Source organism: Thamnophis sirtalis, unplaced genomic scaffold, assembly GCF_051295495.1.
Source record: "Thamnophis sirtalis isolate CommonGarterSnake01/CBP01778 unplaced genomic scaffold, rThaSir2_p1.2 scaffold_7, whole genome shotgun sequence".
NCBI lineage: Eukaryota > Metazoa > Chordata > Lepidosauria > Squamata > Natricidae > Thamnophis > Thamnophis sirtalis.
In genome coordinates, this window is record NW_028261387.1 from 65,502,859 (window position 1) to 65,519,962 (window position 17,104).

General features: G+C 38.6%; 1 protein-coding gene across 1 annotated transcript in view; it reads right to left on the reverse strand.

Moving 5' to 3' along the window:
• The window catches only part of NECAB3 (N-terminal EF-hand calcium binding protein 3), a 99,212-nt gene extending 91,678 nt beyond the window's left edge, over positions 1-7,534 (reverse strand). The window contains exon 1 of the mRNA XM_087720319.1: positions 7,261-7,534. Coding sequence (XP_087576445.1) covers positions 7,261-7,377 — 117 coding nt within the window. The 5' untranslated portion in view covers positions 7,378-7,534. The remainder of the gene's footprint in view (positions 1-7,260) is intronic.
• Positions 7,535-17,104: the final 9,570 nt, after the last annotated feature.

Consider the following 17,104-nt stretch of genomic DNA (forward strand, 5'->3'; position numbering starts at 1 on the left):
TCCTCCAATTGTTGTATACAGGAAATAAATCTCCACGGTCTTCAAGAATCCTTTTAGAGCTCTTTCTCTGCTTTAATTTAAAAACCTTTTATGTTCCCACATCCACCTTGCACAAATCTAGTCTTTATCTAGCAAATTCTTCTCTTCGCTCATGATAGCTATGCAAAACAAAACAAAAAATTAAAAACCCACTAAAAACACCAGAACTCTAGCCAGGTCTTAAATGTTTTCTTCAATTTTGTCTTTTCTATATTTAATTTCTACAGTGTAATTTGATTTTACATGTTATTCTAAAATGATTGATCTTTCCAGTTTAAAAGAAAATGTTTCCTAAAGAAATTACTTGAATATATTTGTTCAATATACTAAAAATCATAAAATCTTTATTATTTTGAATATACCCAACACATCCTCCTCCCCATATTTCCCCCCACAACAACAACCCTGTGAGGCCAGTAAGGCTCAGAGAGAGTGACTAGCCCAAGGCCACCCAGCTGGCTTTCATGGCTAAGGCAAAACTTGAACTCATGCTTTCTTCCTTTCTAGCCTGGTGTCTTAACCACTAGACCAGTGATGGCTAACCTTTTTGTCATCGTGTGCCAAAAGCGTTTGCACACCCATAATGCAATGCATGTGCAGCACCCCCCCATGTGCACCCCACCCTCCATGCATGACTCCTGTGCATGTGTGTGCACCAGTGGTGGGTTGCAGGTGGTACACCCTGGTACGGGCGTACCGGAGCCTGCCTGGAGCACTGGTACCGTTCCGGTACCAGTGCTCCAGAGGGCCCACCCACCTCCCGAGCTCCTTACCTGTCTTTAAAGTCTTCGGCACTTCCACTCACGTGCACGGCAGCTGGAGCAGCTGGAGCATCTCAGAGGCTCGCAGAGGCGTCGCTGGACAGCAAGACCCATGTGAGTGCTATGCGTGTGTGCCAACATCAATGTGGACGACACTGGGCCCGTTCCAACCATACCAGTTGGAACGGGATCCGGAACCCACAACTGGTGTGCACCCTCCTGTGCATGCGCGGCAGAAACCAGAAAACCAGCTGGCCAGTAGGAGGCACACGTGCATGCCTGGTGGAGCCCAGCTGGGGCAATGGGTCACGGGCCTGCAGAGTGGGCTCTGTGTGCCACCTGTGGCATACGTGCCATAGGTTTACCATCATGGCACTAAACCAAACTGGTTTTGTTTTATATTATAATATTTTAGCTATTGATAATAGCTAAAATAGCTTAATAAAGCTACCTGTTAGGAGAGTCTGTCATCTTTGAAGAATATTCCCATCTACTTTGTAGCATCTAACTGATCTCAGTGAATTCCCCCCAAAATTAAATGTGCTTGGACTTGTTTTAAATTTAGATGATCACTATCAGAGCTATAGATTAGAATTAAGAAGACACCCTGGAAAGAAGCACAGTATGTATGTCTTACTGCCAAGAAAACATCATAGAAATGGACATGAATTCACCAACATTTGAGTTTTCCTTGTGATACTATACAGTAACCACTGAAATAGCTTCTGGACCTTTCCAAAAAGAAATTGTCCACAAAACAAAGTTTTCCTATTCCAAGGAAAATTCACATATACAGCTAATGAATTTCCCTTCTCCATAACTTCTATGTAGGAGAGAGCAGACATTTGGAAGCACACTTCTTATATGCCCTAAGGTCATCACAGACTCTGTGCTATTCTGTTAATTTTCATCCCCCTTATACTTTTGCCTCAAAAAGGGGCTATGTATAACCCCATTATCATTAATTATCTTGTTATCTTACAAACATTTCCATGGAAAGAATGGATTAATTAGACCTACTCCAAGAGACAATAAGCGTCTGGTAGCCCTTGCTATCTCTTCAGTTTTAGATAATAAAGTAGCCTAACCCTCTGTTGATATACTGTATCGGACTGAATCTCCCAAAAGACCCAACCCAAAATAAATCTAATTACGGCTAAGTACAATGCATTCTCACAGTCACTATGACAATAAAAGTTAAACGGCCAGTTAACCTATTTTCCTGCCCATCTGTAGGCACCCTAATTTAAATCCTTCATTGGTCTAGCCACTCTGTTTCTGATTAAGTGAACTGCTCATTAAAAAGAGGAAAGAAAAAGAAAAAGAGAGAAAAAAACAGAAAGAAAGGGAAAAGGAAAAGGAAAGGAAAAGGAAAGGAAAGGAAGAGAAAAAAAGAAAATAACTTTTAATAACATTCGTTAGTCTGAAATGATACAACCAGACTCCTTCAGTTTTTTTTAACCCACCATAAACTTACATGGTTCCCCTTCCTTTATGTTGATGAAGATCATTCTTTCTCATAGATAATTTAAAGAGCTTTCTATAGAAATTATCTTCCATTTTTTTAAAAAAACTTGTTATTTACATTTGACTCAATAGCATGCCTTTATTCATCACTGATGTTTCAATGTGTTTTGTTAATTTTATTTATTAATGGTTTGTTATTATTTTAATGTGTATATGAACTTTTTGTTAGTTTATTTATATTATGTTTTTGCAAGCTCTATCTATACCATAGAAAATATACCTTAGAGATATTGAAATTTTGTATTTGAGATAATACTTAAATTTATTTGATTTTTAAATGCCATATATCTTTAAATTCCTTTAAATCTCTTTAAATGGCTTCTTTTCCTAAATGCTACAGCAACTACTATATCAACTGCTACTAATAACCACTACTTTACTTCTGCTTCAAGCCAAGTAAGTTAATTTAATGTATTTTACAGGAATATATCTATGTATTCAGATGACTTACTTCTATTTAAGTTTGTACAGAATTGTAAGCTCATTTTCCAATCCTAACATTTCTAAAATATGAAATTGCTCAAGAAGGACCATCTGCTATACATCTAAAAATGTTTAACTTAAATTTTGTTGTAATGGGATACTACTTGGTGAAATAATAATAATTTATTAAGTAGCTTATTGTACTGTTGCCTCTTTTGTCTGTGGGTGCATATAGTTCCTAAAAGTTTGTTATTATGCTTTCTTAAAATTATTTTCTTTTTAAAACTGAGCCATTTCTTAAGTTCTTTCCAATATATATTCACCAGTATTTATTGTCATAGACAACTTTTAAATCATTTGTATGAAAGAAGAAACTATTCTATGCATTTTCTCAAAGAGAAATCTGTGTTTAATTTTCTCCAAATACCAAAATCTGATAAACTTGCTACATATTTGTAACTGATATCTCTTGATTATAAAATTAAACCAGTTTCTAAAAGAGAGAGATTCTAAAATAAAACTGGTAATTCTTCACAGCATTGATGCAACTAAAGTAAAATGTCTGACTTCTCAAAATGTTATGAGCTTTGCATTTGTGTGGTTAGACACAAGGCTTTAAGCTATTACCTGTACCTATGGAATCAGACACAAAAAACTGATTCCCCGGTGTACTCACAAGTGAGGAAGATACTGTACTAACAAAAGTATGGAACAGTCAGAAGCACCATATTCTTGCAATTCTTAAACGTATAATGCTAGATCTTAGCCCTTGGAAAGCAATGTTAGTTGTATACAGGAAGAGTAACTCCAAGGTAAATATGCACCAAATTTCAAGCCTACATTTATTTATATAGAAAAATTCATGTCTTAAGTGTTTGAAACATAATGATTTAATAATACATTGATAAATTGAAAAACGTAGCTGCAATTGTATTTGTCAAATGTTCACCATATAGTTATTTTAAATATGAATGCAGAAGAATTTTAAAGCTTACCTCTTTTATCTTATTTTATTCGGAACTTAAAATTAAACACCTAGCCAAAAGTGTTTTTTCACCCTAGGCAAAGCTCCCCAGGAGTCCAGCTAGTAATTATCACTAACTGATGAAAGAATGAGCTCTTATTTTAACATGTTAACTCCCATCTAAACTTATATTATGACATATTAAAGGAAGAGAAAATGGAGGGTGTCACCATCTAATTTGTGATACTTTCCCATTAAGGTTCTCTGGTGAAATTTTTACCAGGTTTGGCCAAACATCCACACAATTAGAGAATTCTGATTCTGGATGGAATTGTAAATGAATTCATGCAAATTTTAATAAAAGTTGGCCTTTTCAGAATCATGAATGTCAAGGATAAAGCAGGCTAGGAGAAAAATTTGGGTAAATACAGACACTCTTCTATATCTGGGCTAGGAAAAAAAGCCATCCTTACACTGTATCAACTGCATAAAACATCATTCTTCATTTGATCATACATGACAACTATAGGTAGCCCTCAATTTACAACCACAATTGAGCCCAAGATGGTTGTTAAGTAAGTTTCACCCCATTTTATGACCTTTCTTGCCACAGTTAAGTGAATTACTGCCGTTATTAAGGTAAATGCATGTCAGTTGCCATGTGTCCAAATTTTGATCACATGACTGTGGCGATGCTGTAATGGTCGTAAGTATGAAAAATGGTCATAAGTCACTTTCTTCATTGCCATTTTAACTTTGAATGGTACTAAATGAATGATAGTAAGTTGAGGACTACCTGTATTATTTCTGTATGTATCTTACAGTTTTGTAACTTGCAGATTCTAAGCAACACACACGCATAGAAATATCACTGATGATGATGATGATGATGATGATGATATAAAGAGCACATAACTAAAACACATTCCATTATTTTCCCAAATAGTATTTCAGACTTGACAGCATCATACAGGACAACCATTGTTATGACTTGGTGATTTGTAGTTGTTCAGAGTTTACGTTTATCATAATGCACATTTTCATTGTTTCCAAACTATTGGATTATTGGAAAGAAATTGTGTAAAAGAGGTTGTCCATCTGTCTGCCTGTCACAGGAGTTAAGCCACCAAAAGAAAGACAGTCTCTGAAAATGGCAAGGAGAGGTGGGTGGGAATCAGATTGGCAGCTGTGAGAAAAACATGATTCTGCATTCCTTGGGAGTGGGGCTGCAACTTAAGATTGCTGCTGCTATTTCTCCTCCTCCTCTTAGTCAAATGATCTAGATTAGGGTATCCAACCTTGGGCACTTTAAGACTTTGGACTTCAACTCCCAGATATCCCCACTCAGCTTTTGTACATGCCACCATCTTCATGCTAAATTTGTCATCTTATGGACCTTAATTCCCCAAATTCCCTAGCCACCCTTGCCATGCCATGCCATGCTGGCTGGGGAATTCTGGAAATTGAAGTCCACAGATCTTAAAGTGGCCAAGATTAGACACTCTTGATCTAGAGCAGTGGTTCCCAACCATTTTTTGGCCATGACCCACCTAAGCATCTCTAAAATCCTGGTTCTCCCCCCCCCCATTACATATAATTCTTACTTTACTAGAAAAATGAACTCTACTCACGCGAGGATGCCTAAAAGGCCATTTACTTCGTTTAAAAAAGGTTCAAATTGTCCCCATTAAAAATCAAATTGTCCCCCTGTGGGGCTTGGGCCACATGTTGGGAACCACTGATCTAGAGCATAGACAACCTGCTCTATCCTTCCCAGTGCACGCCTACCCACAGCTTGCACAGATACAGTATAAGAATAGAGTAAGAACAAATATATTCTAACACTTTGCATGACCACTGCAGGTAAAGATGTTGGAAAGAATTCAGAAGCCATATTTTGCAGGCTTGCCCTAGTTTGGTATTATAAACCTAGATTAGCATTGGTAACCAAAAAGTGATCTACAAATACTAGGGATACAGCATCTCAGTTATTTCGCATAAAGCACTTTGAACATTTGCAAAGCTTTACGAAGTCTTTATTGCCTTTTCTGTGCCAGCAGTTCTAGGGATGAAAGAGCTCACAAAAATGAGTATAAAATGGGCAGGGGGGGGGAACTGGGCAACATCTGAGATAGAACCTCAAGGCAACACAGATTTGTGTGCCAGAAACCTCCAGAAAGAAAGGAATTTTAATGTATTAATTATTTGCAGTGGTTGAGGTAATTCTAGTCTTGGAAATTACAACCTTATAGGCCCTTTTCTCTCTTAAATGGTCTAAAACTTGGTATGTCAGTCCTTAGAAAGGCCATTCTTTCACTGACAATGAAATTGTCTATTCTTAAATGAAGACAGGAAACTTTGTGGAGTGGCTCCTTAAACCTTTGCAGTTTCCTTGCTCACTTCTAATACAGTCTGAATCCTACAAGTCTCTTTCTTCATCCTTCATTCATATAATATATAATTTACTCCTTGGGTACATTCAGTGACTTATCAATACAATACAATTTGCTACTGATAATTGTATAACTTTATAGTAACTAGTGTTTCCTCTTCTTGTTTATTTCCTGAAAAAAAGTTCTTATTTAGCTGATTAAAAACTACTAGGTTAAAAAAAAATACATCTCAATCTATTGCAGTTTATATCAGGTGGCCATGCCATGATTTCTTTGGATATACATCACCTATAATGTTGATACCTGGTGGAAACCTGATATCCTTGACAGATTTTGGATTTCAACTCATCATCTCCAGCCAACCTGGCCATTGCAAACAGATGTTGGGAGTTTTCCAAAACATCTGGATTTTCTAGCATTTATATAAGCAGATATAATGCTTTATTCATTTACAGATTTTAGTTATTGAAATTGCAATCCCACTTGTCAAAAATGAAACCTGAATACTTCGTGACTTTCTATCATCATCCATACATTTTCTCTTATTAATCACATTTACTAATATTGGGCTAAAGTATAAAAGAACATGCATAAATTTGATTTTATTTAGCATTTCTATTTAAAAACTAGGGGCAGAAAGAAATATAAATTAGTTTCAGGACAATGAGGGGCAAAAATGAATGGAACTGAAATATTTCAGGAGGACAGACCTAAAAGACACAGTGCACTCACAGTCCCATTTTAGGAAGGAAAGCACTTCTTATCAACTTCCAGTTACTCATAATCATAGACTATATTTATAGGACAGATGGGAACTGAGTTCTTTTACCTCCCTAATATTCTAATACTCCATTTTTGACTTTCCTGTTTGTAATCTCTGTGCTAGGTATACAGTTACACATTTCGCTGCCAAAGTATAGAATGGAGCGTTTCTAAGCAGAAATGTTAGAGTTTTGTTTGCTTTCTTTCTCAATGCTTAATAAGTTCTTTTTTTACATAAATCTATGCTACAACATTTCAGAAAGCTTTAAAGGGAACTACTGGAGAAAAGAATTGCAGGTCAAATATACATATATACAAATACTGTTGACAGTCCAAGCTAAAACCACTCTATGCACAAAATATAGAAAGCATGCAGTATGCAACTACTTACATCGTGAAAAATTGCTAATCCCTTGTCATAGTGCTGCGGGGTCTCTGTGGCTTTCATGCGGTAAGCATGTTTGGCAGAGAGCAAACACATTGTCAGCATCTCTGTACATGCCATCATCTTCGTGCTTCAGATTTGTCAACTCTTTCACACCGACACTGATCTTTCTGATCTCTCTCCTCCTCCAGAAAGTTGCCTGGCCCCACTGGTTGCCCTGGATTCAGTGATGCTTAGCTGCTGAAGCTGCTGTGCAAGAGCTGGAAACAGCAACTAACTGAGCACTGAAGAGATGCTCTTGCCAGCCTCCAGGCAACTTTCAGTGTATGCTTAAAACCCCTCCCCTAGACTGCCCTGATTGGTCAGGATTTCTGACGGGCAAGTTTCCTCTTAGAATCTCATCATCACTCTGGAGCAGCAGACTCAGCAAGAGATTCCTCCTTAGAGAAAGGAGAATTTAGTGTAAGGATTTACAGCCCAAGCTTCTGTTTGCTGCAATGGACCTATGCCCATATACACCACTCAGCTGGAAAAGTATTGAAGAAGAAAAGATTAGGAGAAGAACAATTTATGCAGCAGATATAAATACACCAGATAAAAGAGGAAAGACTGAATAATCTGAGCATGAAAGAAAATTAAGGGTGCTGCACCAAGAGATTCATAGATACAAAAGGATGACAAAGGCAAGAAGTGGGAAGGGGGAAATAACAGATGTGCAACCAACTTGTGTTGATGATGCTAATTACTATGTCCTAAACAGATACTTCCTAATATGTCTGATAAGGCTATTTGTGCAAAGATCAGTTTATGCAGCTGGATAATGTGTTCGATTGGCCAAAATGTGCCAAACTTGAGGCAGGGAATGCCACCTTCCATTGAGAACCTGTATACTGCATAAGTCAAAAAGAGGGCTGTGAAAATATCTACAGACTCCTTACATCCTGGACATAAATTGTTTCAAATTCTACCCTCAAAACGACACTATAGGACACCGCACAACAGAACAACTAGATACAAGGACAGTTTCCCCCCGAATGCCATCAATCTGTTTAACAACTAATTCCCACAACACTGTCAATCATTGACTAAGACTGTTTATACTATTATTATTCCCTTCCTTCCTAGTATCCAACTCTCCTCACTTATGATTATAACCATGTTGCTTGTATCTTTACCATTTATATTGTTATTGTTTCCTAGTATCATTTAATAGCTTATTAGTAACCTTGACTATCACTATGTATTATCTCTTTTTATTCTTGATGAAAGTATTTTATTCTCTTTATGTACACTGAGACCATATACACCAAAGACAAATTCCTTGTGTGTCCAATCACACTTGGCCAATAAAGAATTCTATTCTAATGCAAGTAACCTAAATGTATCTTTTCTATCCAACAAAGCATCATGTGAACTCTTCCACTCACCAAGCCCATGAAGAGCAATGGGATGTGCATGTGTTCAGTATTGATATCCATCTGATGTTTTCTTTTTCTTTTCTTCTATCTCATAAGTTAATTTTCATTAGTTTATTATAGCTTTAGATCTTCTTTTTAACTGTTTCATGTTGTTGTTGTTGTTTTTACCCTGAATAAAATGAATAGTTATGTGTATACACATATACACAAATGTTATTTTAATCATAAAAATAGTAAGAGGGATTTCCTACTCAGGGGATAACCCACAAATGGTTACACTACCTTTTTTTAATACAGTTTTTTTATTTTTTATTTTCAAAACTAACTTCCTTCTTTACATGCTGTAGAAAGTGTATCAGTTGGTTACAAAAAGACTTCCAGGCATCTCTTCCATAGTCAACAAACATAATTCATATTAACTCAAGCATTTTAACTCAAATATTTATACATGTCACCATCATCATACCTCCATTTTCATTTGACTATAATTATTTAAACGTCCTTCATCATAAAATATACCAAGATTTAATACTTAACCACATACTGGCATTTCATTTACTATTTCTAAAATCCTCCACTGACACTGAATCTTTATGTCCTATTCTAGCTAAACATCCATAATATTTAATAACAAACTTTTCTAATCCTCCTTTCCAAATCACTGTTTACAATTTATATCCAGCTTCCTTATGTTATACCCATATCTATATGTACGTTGTTATCCTTATCCCTCCTTTATTTAGCTATATCCTGTATCATAACATTTTCCTCCTAATAATCAAAGCTTTAACTCTATCTAACTTAGTTCTTTTTTATTATTATTAAAATGGTTACACTATCTTGATTCCCCAGATCAGAACTATAGATAAAATAAAATCAGTCCTTCAAGTCTGCTTAGAAGTATGAAATCCTTTTATTTTGCATTATATAGTACAGTCCTTCTGGGATAATTGTACCTAACATGGAAAGAAAGGAAGATAAAATGCTTTACTAGGTGGACTTCTTTTTTTAACTTTATAGCAGAGAATCTGCATCAACACTTCACATTTTTCACAGTACATTTTGTCACCACAGCAAGTCTCTGGACTGGGTTCAGACATTCATGGGGATGGTTTCCCTAAGGCCGTGATGGCGAAACTAAGGTACGCGTGTGCCTTAGATGTGGCACGCAGAGCCCATTCTGTGGGCATACGCGGCATTGCCAGCTGCTTTTCTGGATTCCAGCACACACATGCATGCCGGCCAGCTGATCTTTACATCTGCTGGAGCTCCGGAAACCCGAAAACCAGCTGGCTGGCATGCATGCATGTGCTGGAAACAAAAAATCCAGGTGGCCGGTGAGCCTATGTGCACCGGCCAGCTCGTCTTTGGGTTTCTGGGGCTCCATCATGTGCAAAGACCAGGAAGCTGGTGCAACATATGCACATGCCAGAAACCAGAAGACCAGGTGGCCGGTGGATGTGTGTGCATGCCGGAAACCAGAAAAGCAGCTGGCAATGGTGCGAGTGCCCACCGAAAGGGTTCTGTGTGCCACCTCTGCATGTGTGCCATAGGTTCACCATCACGGCACTTGGGAAACCATCCCCATGAATGTCTGAACCCAGTCACACACGTTCCAATTTGGGCACTCAGTACTGAAAAGGTTTGCCCTCACTGTCCTAAGGTGTACCTGCTTTATCTCACACCCAGAGTAAAGGCCTTGTTTTTATTGTGACAATAGTCCCAACTCTGTCCAGTCACTTACTCAGTCCTGTCAATCTTTGAAAGGTTAGAAAGTATCACTTAACAAAGAATTTGTCAAACTTCACTTTATGTTGCAGTTGCAATCAATAATGCCAGGGGGGAAAAACAGCCTAAAAAATTATAGCCTGTGAAGATGCAAAACCCTTAGGGACTATAAGCCTCTGTGTTTTCCAGGAAGTTGCCCTTATAAGCAAAGATTTGCTTTTGGGTGAGCTTTGAAGTGCATTCTCAGAGACAATTCCTTCTGAAATACAGTCCAAGTCCTTTTGGTCATCTAAGAGTATGAGATAAGTGTGCTGTCTTTATATTCTTTCATTGCTGAGACTACCAATAATATATCAAACCAACATAGCATGTCTGAGTGAGCAGGAGTTTTATTATTTCTCCAGAATTGTAGATGAGAATAAATATTTTTATTATATAAAATTGGGGTAGCAGTCCAGTGGTGGGTTCCGGATCCCATTGCAACCGGTACAGTGCAATGGGACCCGGCGTCCACCACATGAACGCACGCAGCACACGCGCGTCCTTACCTCCTGCAATGCTCTGTGACACCTCCGCAACACCTCTGCGATGCTCCAGCTGCTTGGCAGAGCATCATGCAGGCGGCATATGCTCCGTGCACATGCGCGGAAGCACCAAAGAGCTCAAATGCAGGTAAGGAGGGCGGGCAGGCAGATGGGCCTTCCAGAGCACCATACCGGAATGATACCCGGTGCTTCCAGCAGGCACCGGTACATCCGTATGGCGTGCTGCCCAGTGAAAAGTGTAGGCTTAATAACCATGAATAAGGACTACTTTATTTTGATTCCTTTAGGGAAACATGGGTTGGACTCAGTTATATGATCTCTTGCAACTGCATGATTCTGTGATGCTACAGTTACCTTTAAAAAACTCCTATCTTAACTCAAGGTGGCAAACATATATAATACTCCTTTCTCATCCTCTTTTTTCCAGCAACAGCCCTGTGAGGTGGCTTGGAATGAGAGAGAGAGAGTGACTGGCCCAAAGTCACCCAGCCAGCTTTCATGCCTAAAGTGGGACTAGAACTCACAGTCACCTGCTTCTAGACTAGCACCTTAACCACTACCATAAACTTGGACTCAAATTACATTCATTTCTCTCCCAGCCTTTTTACAATGCATCAATTAGTCAAATTCTGGCAGATTCCTTATGATGTAAATCAAAGTAATGAAGGTGATTTAAACAACTTTAAATACATTTCTGACTGAACAGCTAATGAATGCAGTGACATCAGAGAGCGTGAATATTTAACCAGTACTGTAGAGAAAACAAAAACATTTCACCACCAGGGGGCGTGCTGTTACTTACAAATTCCAATGAAACTGGAATAGTCAATATTTTGTATTTCTGGAAGCATCTAATCAGATTTATGTGAGGTCTGTACAGTACTACCTAATTTCTTTGTGCATGCTTTGATACTCAAACATTAAAAAAACTAAACTAGCTAAAAATTGAAACACTAAATTAGCTAAATTAACCTGGCATTACTGATTTTTAGTTGTAAGCATGCATTCTGTTGCTTTATCCTTTTAAAATATTTTTAAATGCAAATATTAACTCCATGTGTTATAAATTTATATAATAAATTTATAAAAAGTATATAAATAGTAACTCTGAAATGTCTCACTAAAATTTGCATTTATGCTGCATTATGTCTTTCATGTTGGAATAGTTCATAAAGTTTTGTGAAGTTCTATGTTCTGTAGGGATATGAGCTTACTATCTACTAGTTCTGCAGCTGTGCTGAACCAGGATGTCTTTGCAGAAGGCTGCAGAAGCTCTCCCAAAAAGCTAGATCTTAATATCACCCTTTTAGTAGTATCTGTCAGGCCTGCAGCACATTCCTTTTACGATCTTTGGCCTGCCACACTAATATTCTTTTCTACTATGCTGTTTCATTAGTGGGGAATTGGGAGGGGGAATAGTAAGGAGTAGAATGTGTTGTTGTCAAAATAAAAAAAATCATTCTAGAAACCAAGGTCATCTTTTGTTCTCTACATCTCTGAGCCTGACTGGAACTGGATGGGTGGAACTGCCAGTGTGGCAGTGGAATATTGGACCATGTGATGGACTTGTGGGTGTGGGGCCAAGATCATGAACTTTCAACTGGGTGGGAAACCCCGGGAAACTTTCAGATTCAGGTTTTCCACAGATGTACCAACATGTCTCTCTTAATAAATTGGAACTTTGAGGAAAGCTCTGCCTTAGACTCTGATTTAATTTTGAATGATATTTGGAAAGCTGACAGTATCCATGTTTAAGTTCAATCAGATCCTTCCCCAAACTGATATTCTGGAAATAGTCAAAACTGCCTGAAAGGAACAAGTGATGTCTAGGATTTCCTCTTCCATAGTTTATTTATTTACCTTATCAAGAAATCTTTAGATACAATCCATATGTTCAACTTTTTGCAGTGACGGTATATTATTGTTAGATTCTTTGCAGTTACCTGAAACAAAAGTTTTCCGTGCATCATTATCACAGAGTTTTCTTTAGCTACGTTCTTTGAGGTGGATGGAACAAGTCTACAAGAATTCTAGTAGCTCCATTATTTCCAGTTAGGAACCTGTTTGGTCTAGTAATTAAGATGCCAGACTAGAAACCCAGAGATCATGAGTTCCAGTCCTATCTTAGGCAAAAAAAAATAATCAGCTGTGCAATTTAGACTTAGTCTCTTTTCTCAGTACTGAAAGAAAACAAGAGCTAACCACTTCAAAAAATGTATTTTGCATGCCTACAGGAATCCTAGGTAGAAATGTTCTGGTTGTCATTCTCATGGTCCTCACTGATAACCAACTTAGAAATGAGAAGTTTTCTGACAGTTAGAACAATTAATCAATGGAACAACTTGCCAGTTGTGAATGCTCCAACACTGGAAATTTTTAGGATATTTGATAACCATTTGTCTGAAGTGATGTAGTTGTTTCCTACCTAGGCAGGCGGTTGGACTAGAAGGTTGGCCTTCTAGTCTAGCTCTTTCTAGTCACTGGTAGGATTTCCCAATTTCTGACACCTTAGCTATCTGTTGATGGTACATCCCATGGAAGGTTTTGTCCTGCCATAGGACTTCCTCTGCTTGAACTTCCTCTCATATGTGCTGCTGCCTCAAGCATTCTCTCAGAAGCTCATCTTTGGGTGCCATCTTAGTGGTGTACTCCTGGATACTCTGGGTTTCATCCAGGACAATAGCTTTGAACTCACTGACATTATACAAATAATTTAACTGCCACTGGGAGTTAGGTCATTGTCAGGATAAAATTATATTGACCACTGTCATTATAAAATGACCTTGCAAGTCTGAAAGTGTAATTCTTCCTCTCCACCCCCTCCACCGGCCTTGACAGCCTTGAAAATTAAGAGAGGGTCCCTTCTGAGCCTCTTACCGTATCCACTATCCAGTTGCAGGCTATGCTGCCTCCTATCTGGCCATTCTCTTGCCAACATTTCTGGGCCCGGTCTCCCAAGGTCTTTCCATCATTCCATCACAGCTTCAGATGTTTAAAATTTCTTAATTGCTTGGAATTAAGCATGTGCTAGGAAAGGCTTTAGCAAAGTTTGACTACTCAGGGACAGGGGTGGTAGTCACTTACTTTCCCTACTTGTTCGCAAATGTGAGAATGCTCCCATCCACATATGTGCTCGGCTTTCCATGCATGCACTTTGATCACGCGTGTGGCTTGCACATATGCATGTGGCTTGAAAATGTGCCTAAATAGGATGGCATAGAGCCAGAGGGGGCCTCCCCCCAGCAATTTCCACTACCAGTTCAGGAAAACTGGTCCAAACCGGCTGAGTACCACCTCTGCTCAGGGATGAATTATATCTCCAAAATGTCTTTGTTAATTGTTTGCCACTTTACGTGTGGCAAAGAAAAGCCATAATATGTAGGGATAGCCAGATTCAAGTCCATCCTCAGTCACAGAAACTCGGTAGGTGACTTTGGGTCTGTGACTTTCAGTCCAATGTACCAAATGTTTCTTATGTGGGGGAAAAAAGGTGGAAGGAATACTAGGAATGCTACCTGTAATTCCTAGAAGAAAGGCAGGAACCCAAGTAAATCTTTTTTTCATTAGGGTTTTATAGGACACTAAAGCAACTTATCTCATCTCTAGACCATGATTGAAACACTGTGATCTTGTTCTTTTCTTCATTGCAAAACTCAAAAGAGGGTGTGAAGAAAATCAGGACAATTCATCATTATGCTGGCAGCTCCTCTTGCAAAAGAAAGAGCAAGTTCTGCTAAGGATCAACAGTAAAGAAAAATTCCGGCACCTAAGTAGATGTCATGTGGTAAGTTGCTACAGAGCCCCTGAGAACTGCTGAAATAGATTTTGACCAGGTGGCAGCTTATTTTAGGACAGTAATATATTTTCTTCCGTTTTTTTAACAATAAGGAACAGATTATGCAGTGGTGGGTTTCAAAATTTTTTAGAATCTCTTCTGTAGGTGTGGCCTGCTTTGTGGGGATGGCTTGCCGGCCATGTGACAGAGTGGGAGTGGCTTGGCAGTCATGTGACTGGGTGGGCATGGCCAACTTTTAAATGTGGTGAAACTCTCTTAACAATGCTCTTGCTTAGCAACTAAAATGTTGGCTCAGAAACTCTGGCATTTGAAGCACGCAAGTCTTAAAGCTGTCAATTTATAAGACCCTTGCACCCCTAACCCTTTAGAGAAAAAAACCCAGGGGTGTTCAAACTTGACAGCTCTAAGACTTATGGACTTCAACTCCCAGAATTCCTCGTCCAGTCATTGGCTCGGGAACTCTGGCATTGAAATGTGCAAGTCTTAAAGCTGACAAGTTACAAGACCCTTGCACCTCTAACCCTTTAGGAAAAAAACCCCAGGGGTGTTCAAACTTGACAGCTTTAAGACTTGTGGACTTCAACTCCCAGAATTCCTCCTCTCGCTCTTCATCTTGATGATGTGTGGACGGGCGGGGGGAGGGAGCTGGAACCGGTTCTGTAGATTTGTGGAACCTCTTCTATAGAAGAGGTTAGAACTGGCAGGAACCCACCCCTGAGATTATGGAGCACAATTGATTAAACAAATTGGCCGTTAGGAATGAAATTCGGGGCAAAGCAATTATTACGGTGCTTCACCATCTTTAAGAGCAGATTTGTGCTCATTACGAAACTTGGATGTGCACAACACATTCTCATTTTCTTACCTGCACAAAATGGAGAAAAAGCTTTGTGCAATTGTGACTGTCACCTTGAGGTTTTTGACTTCTTGCAGTCATGGCTTAACTTTCTCTTTTTAAAAAAACATTTTATTAAGTTATTAAGTATTATAAAATACAAAAGTAAATAAAAGAGTAGTGAAGTGGGAGGGGAGAGGGAAAAGAGAAGTGAGGAAAAGTAGGGAAAAGAAAAAAAAGCATTGACTTCCGACTCTCTCTGTGGCAATAGAATAAAGCATTAGCATCAAATTACAGCTTTTTGTTTTTCCATAATAATATGAACAAGTCATTTCTATAAAGATCTACAGATCTAATCTGTAAAACCCAAAGTCAAAGTTTTCCACATCAAGCACAAAATCCAGAAGCGGTTTCCATGTTTTACCTTTACTTAAGTGATACGTGAGTGGCTCCTGAATGTACAAGTCACCGATCTCAATCCAACTACTCTGACTTACTCTGAATATCCTGGAAACAATTCACTAAAAAAAGCCCTGCTTCCTTATGTAAAACCGTGCTAAAAATATTTGGAGCACAAGAAATGGCAGTATCCCCTTCATCAGTTGCAGTCTTGCCAGGAGACCTGAGCTGAGCTGACCCATTTCCCCCCCACAGTCACTTATCTAGGGAAACAACTGGCTCTGAGGAGCTGTGCTGATTGCCATAACTTTTTAATAAAACACCAACTGGTAACCATTAGTGATTACTTCCAGAAGAATCAAAGCATATTGCTGACAAGAGCTCTCTTTGGGAGAGCAATCAGAGTCCACCACATTGAGTTTATTTAGGTGAAGTCTGCTGGGCAGCTCCAGGAGCAGATTGCTCAATGCTCACTGAGAATATCTAATTGACTTTCCATTTTGCTGCAGTGCATTATCTTGGCACAACTTTTTTGAAAGGTGTCTTTGAATTACTGGAAACTTCTTTGGTTGGTTCTCTTTATATCATTCCCAGGGAATTCCCAGAGCCGTGGTGACGTAGTGGTTAAAATGCAGTACTGCAGGCTACTTCTGCTGATGGGCAGCTGCCAGCAGTTCAGCAGTTCGAGTCTCCCTGGCTCAAGGTTGACTCAGCCTTCCATCATTCAAAGGTAAAATGAGGACCCAGATTGTTTGGGGCAATAGGCTTACACTGTAAACCACTTAGAGTGGACTGTAGAGCATTGTGAAGCAGTATATAAGTCAAAGTGCTATTGCTATTGCTACACCAGCCCATCATGCAAACAGTGTAATAACAAGAACAGTTGCATCCAGAAAACAATATTCCAGACAAACTGCCTGATCCTGTTAGTACCTATGTCCACCTAACTAACGGCTATCTACTCAGATAACTGGAGAAATCAGATGCTCTGCACTGAGCTACTTTTTAATTAACCCATCTTAACTTTATCCTAAGAAGGGTCAAATAATAGGAAATACCTACTGTACACAATATTTTCAGTATGTACCAGGTTCTTATCACTTTTTGCAAGCCTCTACTTATCTAAATT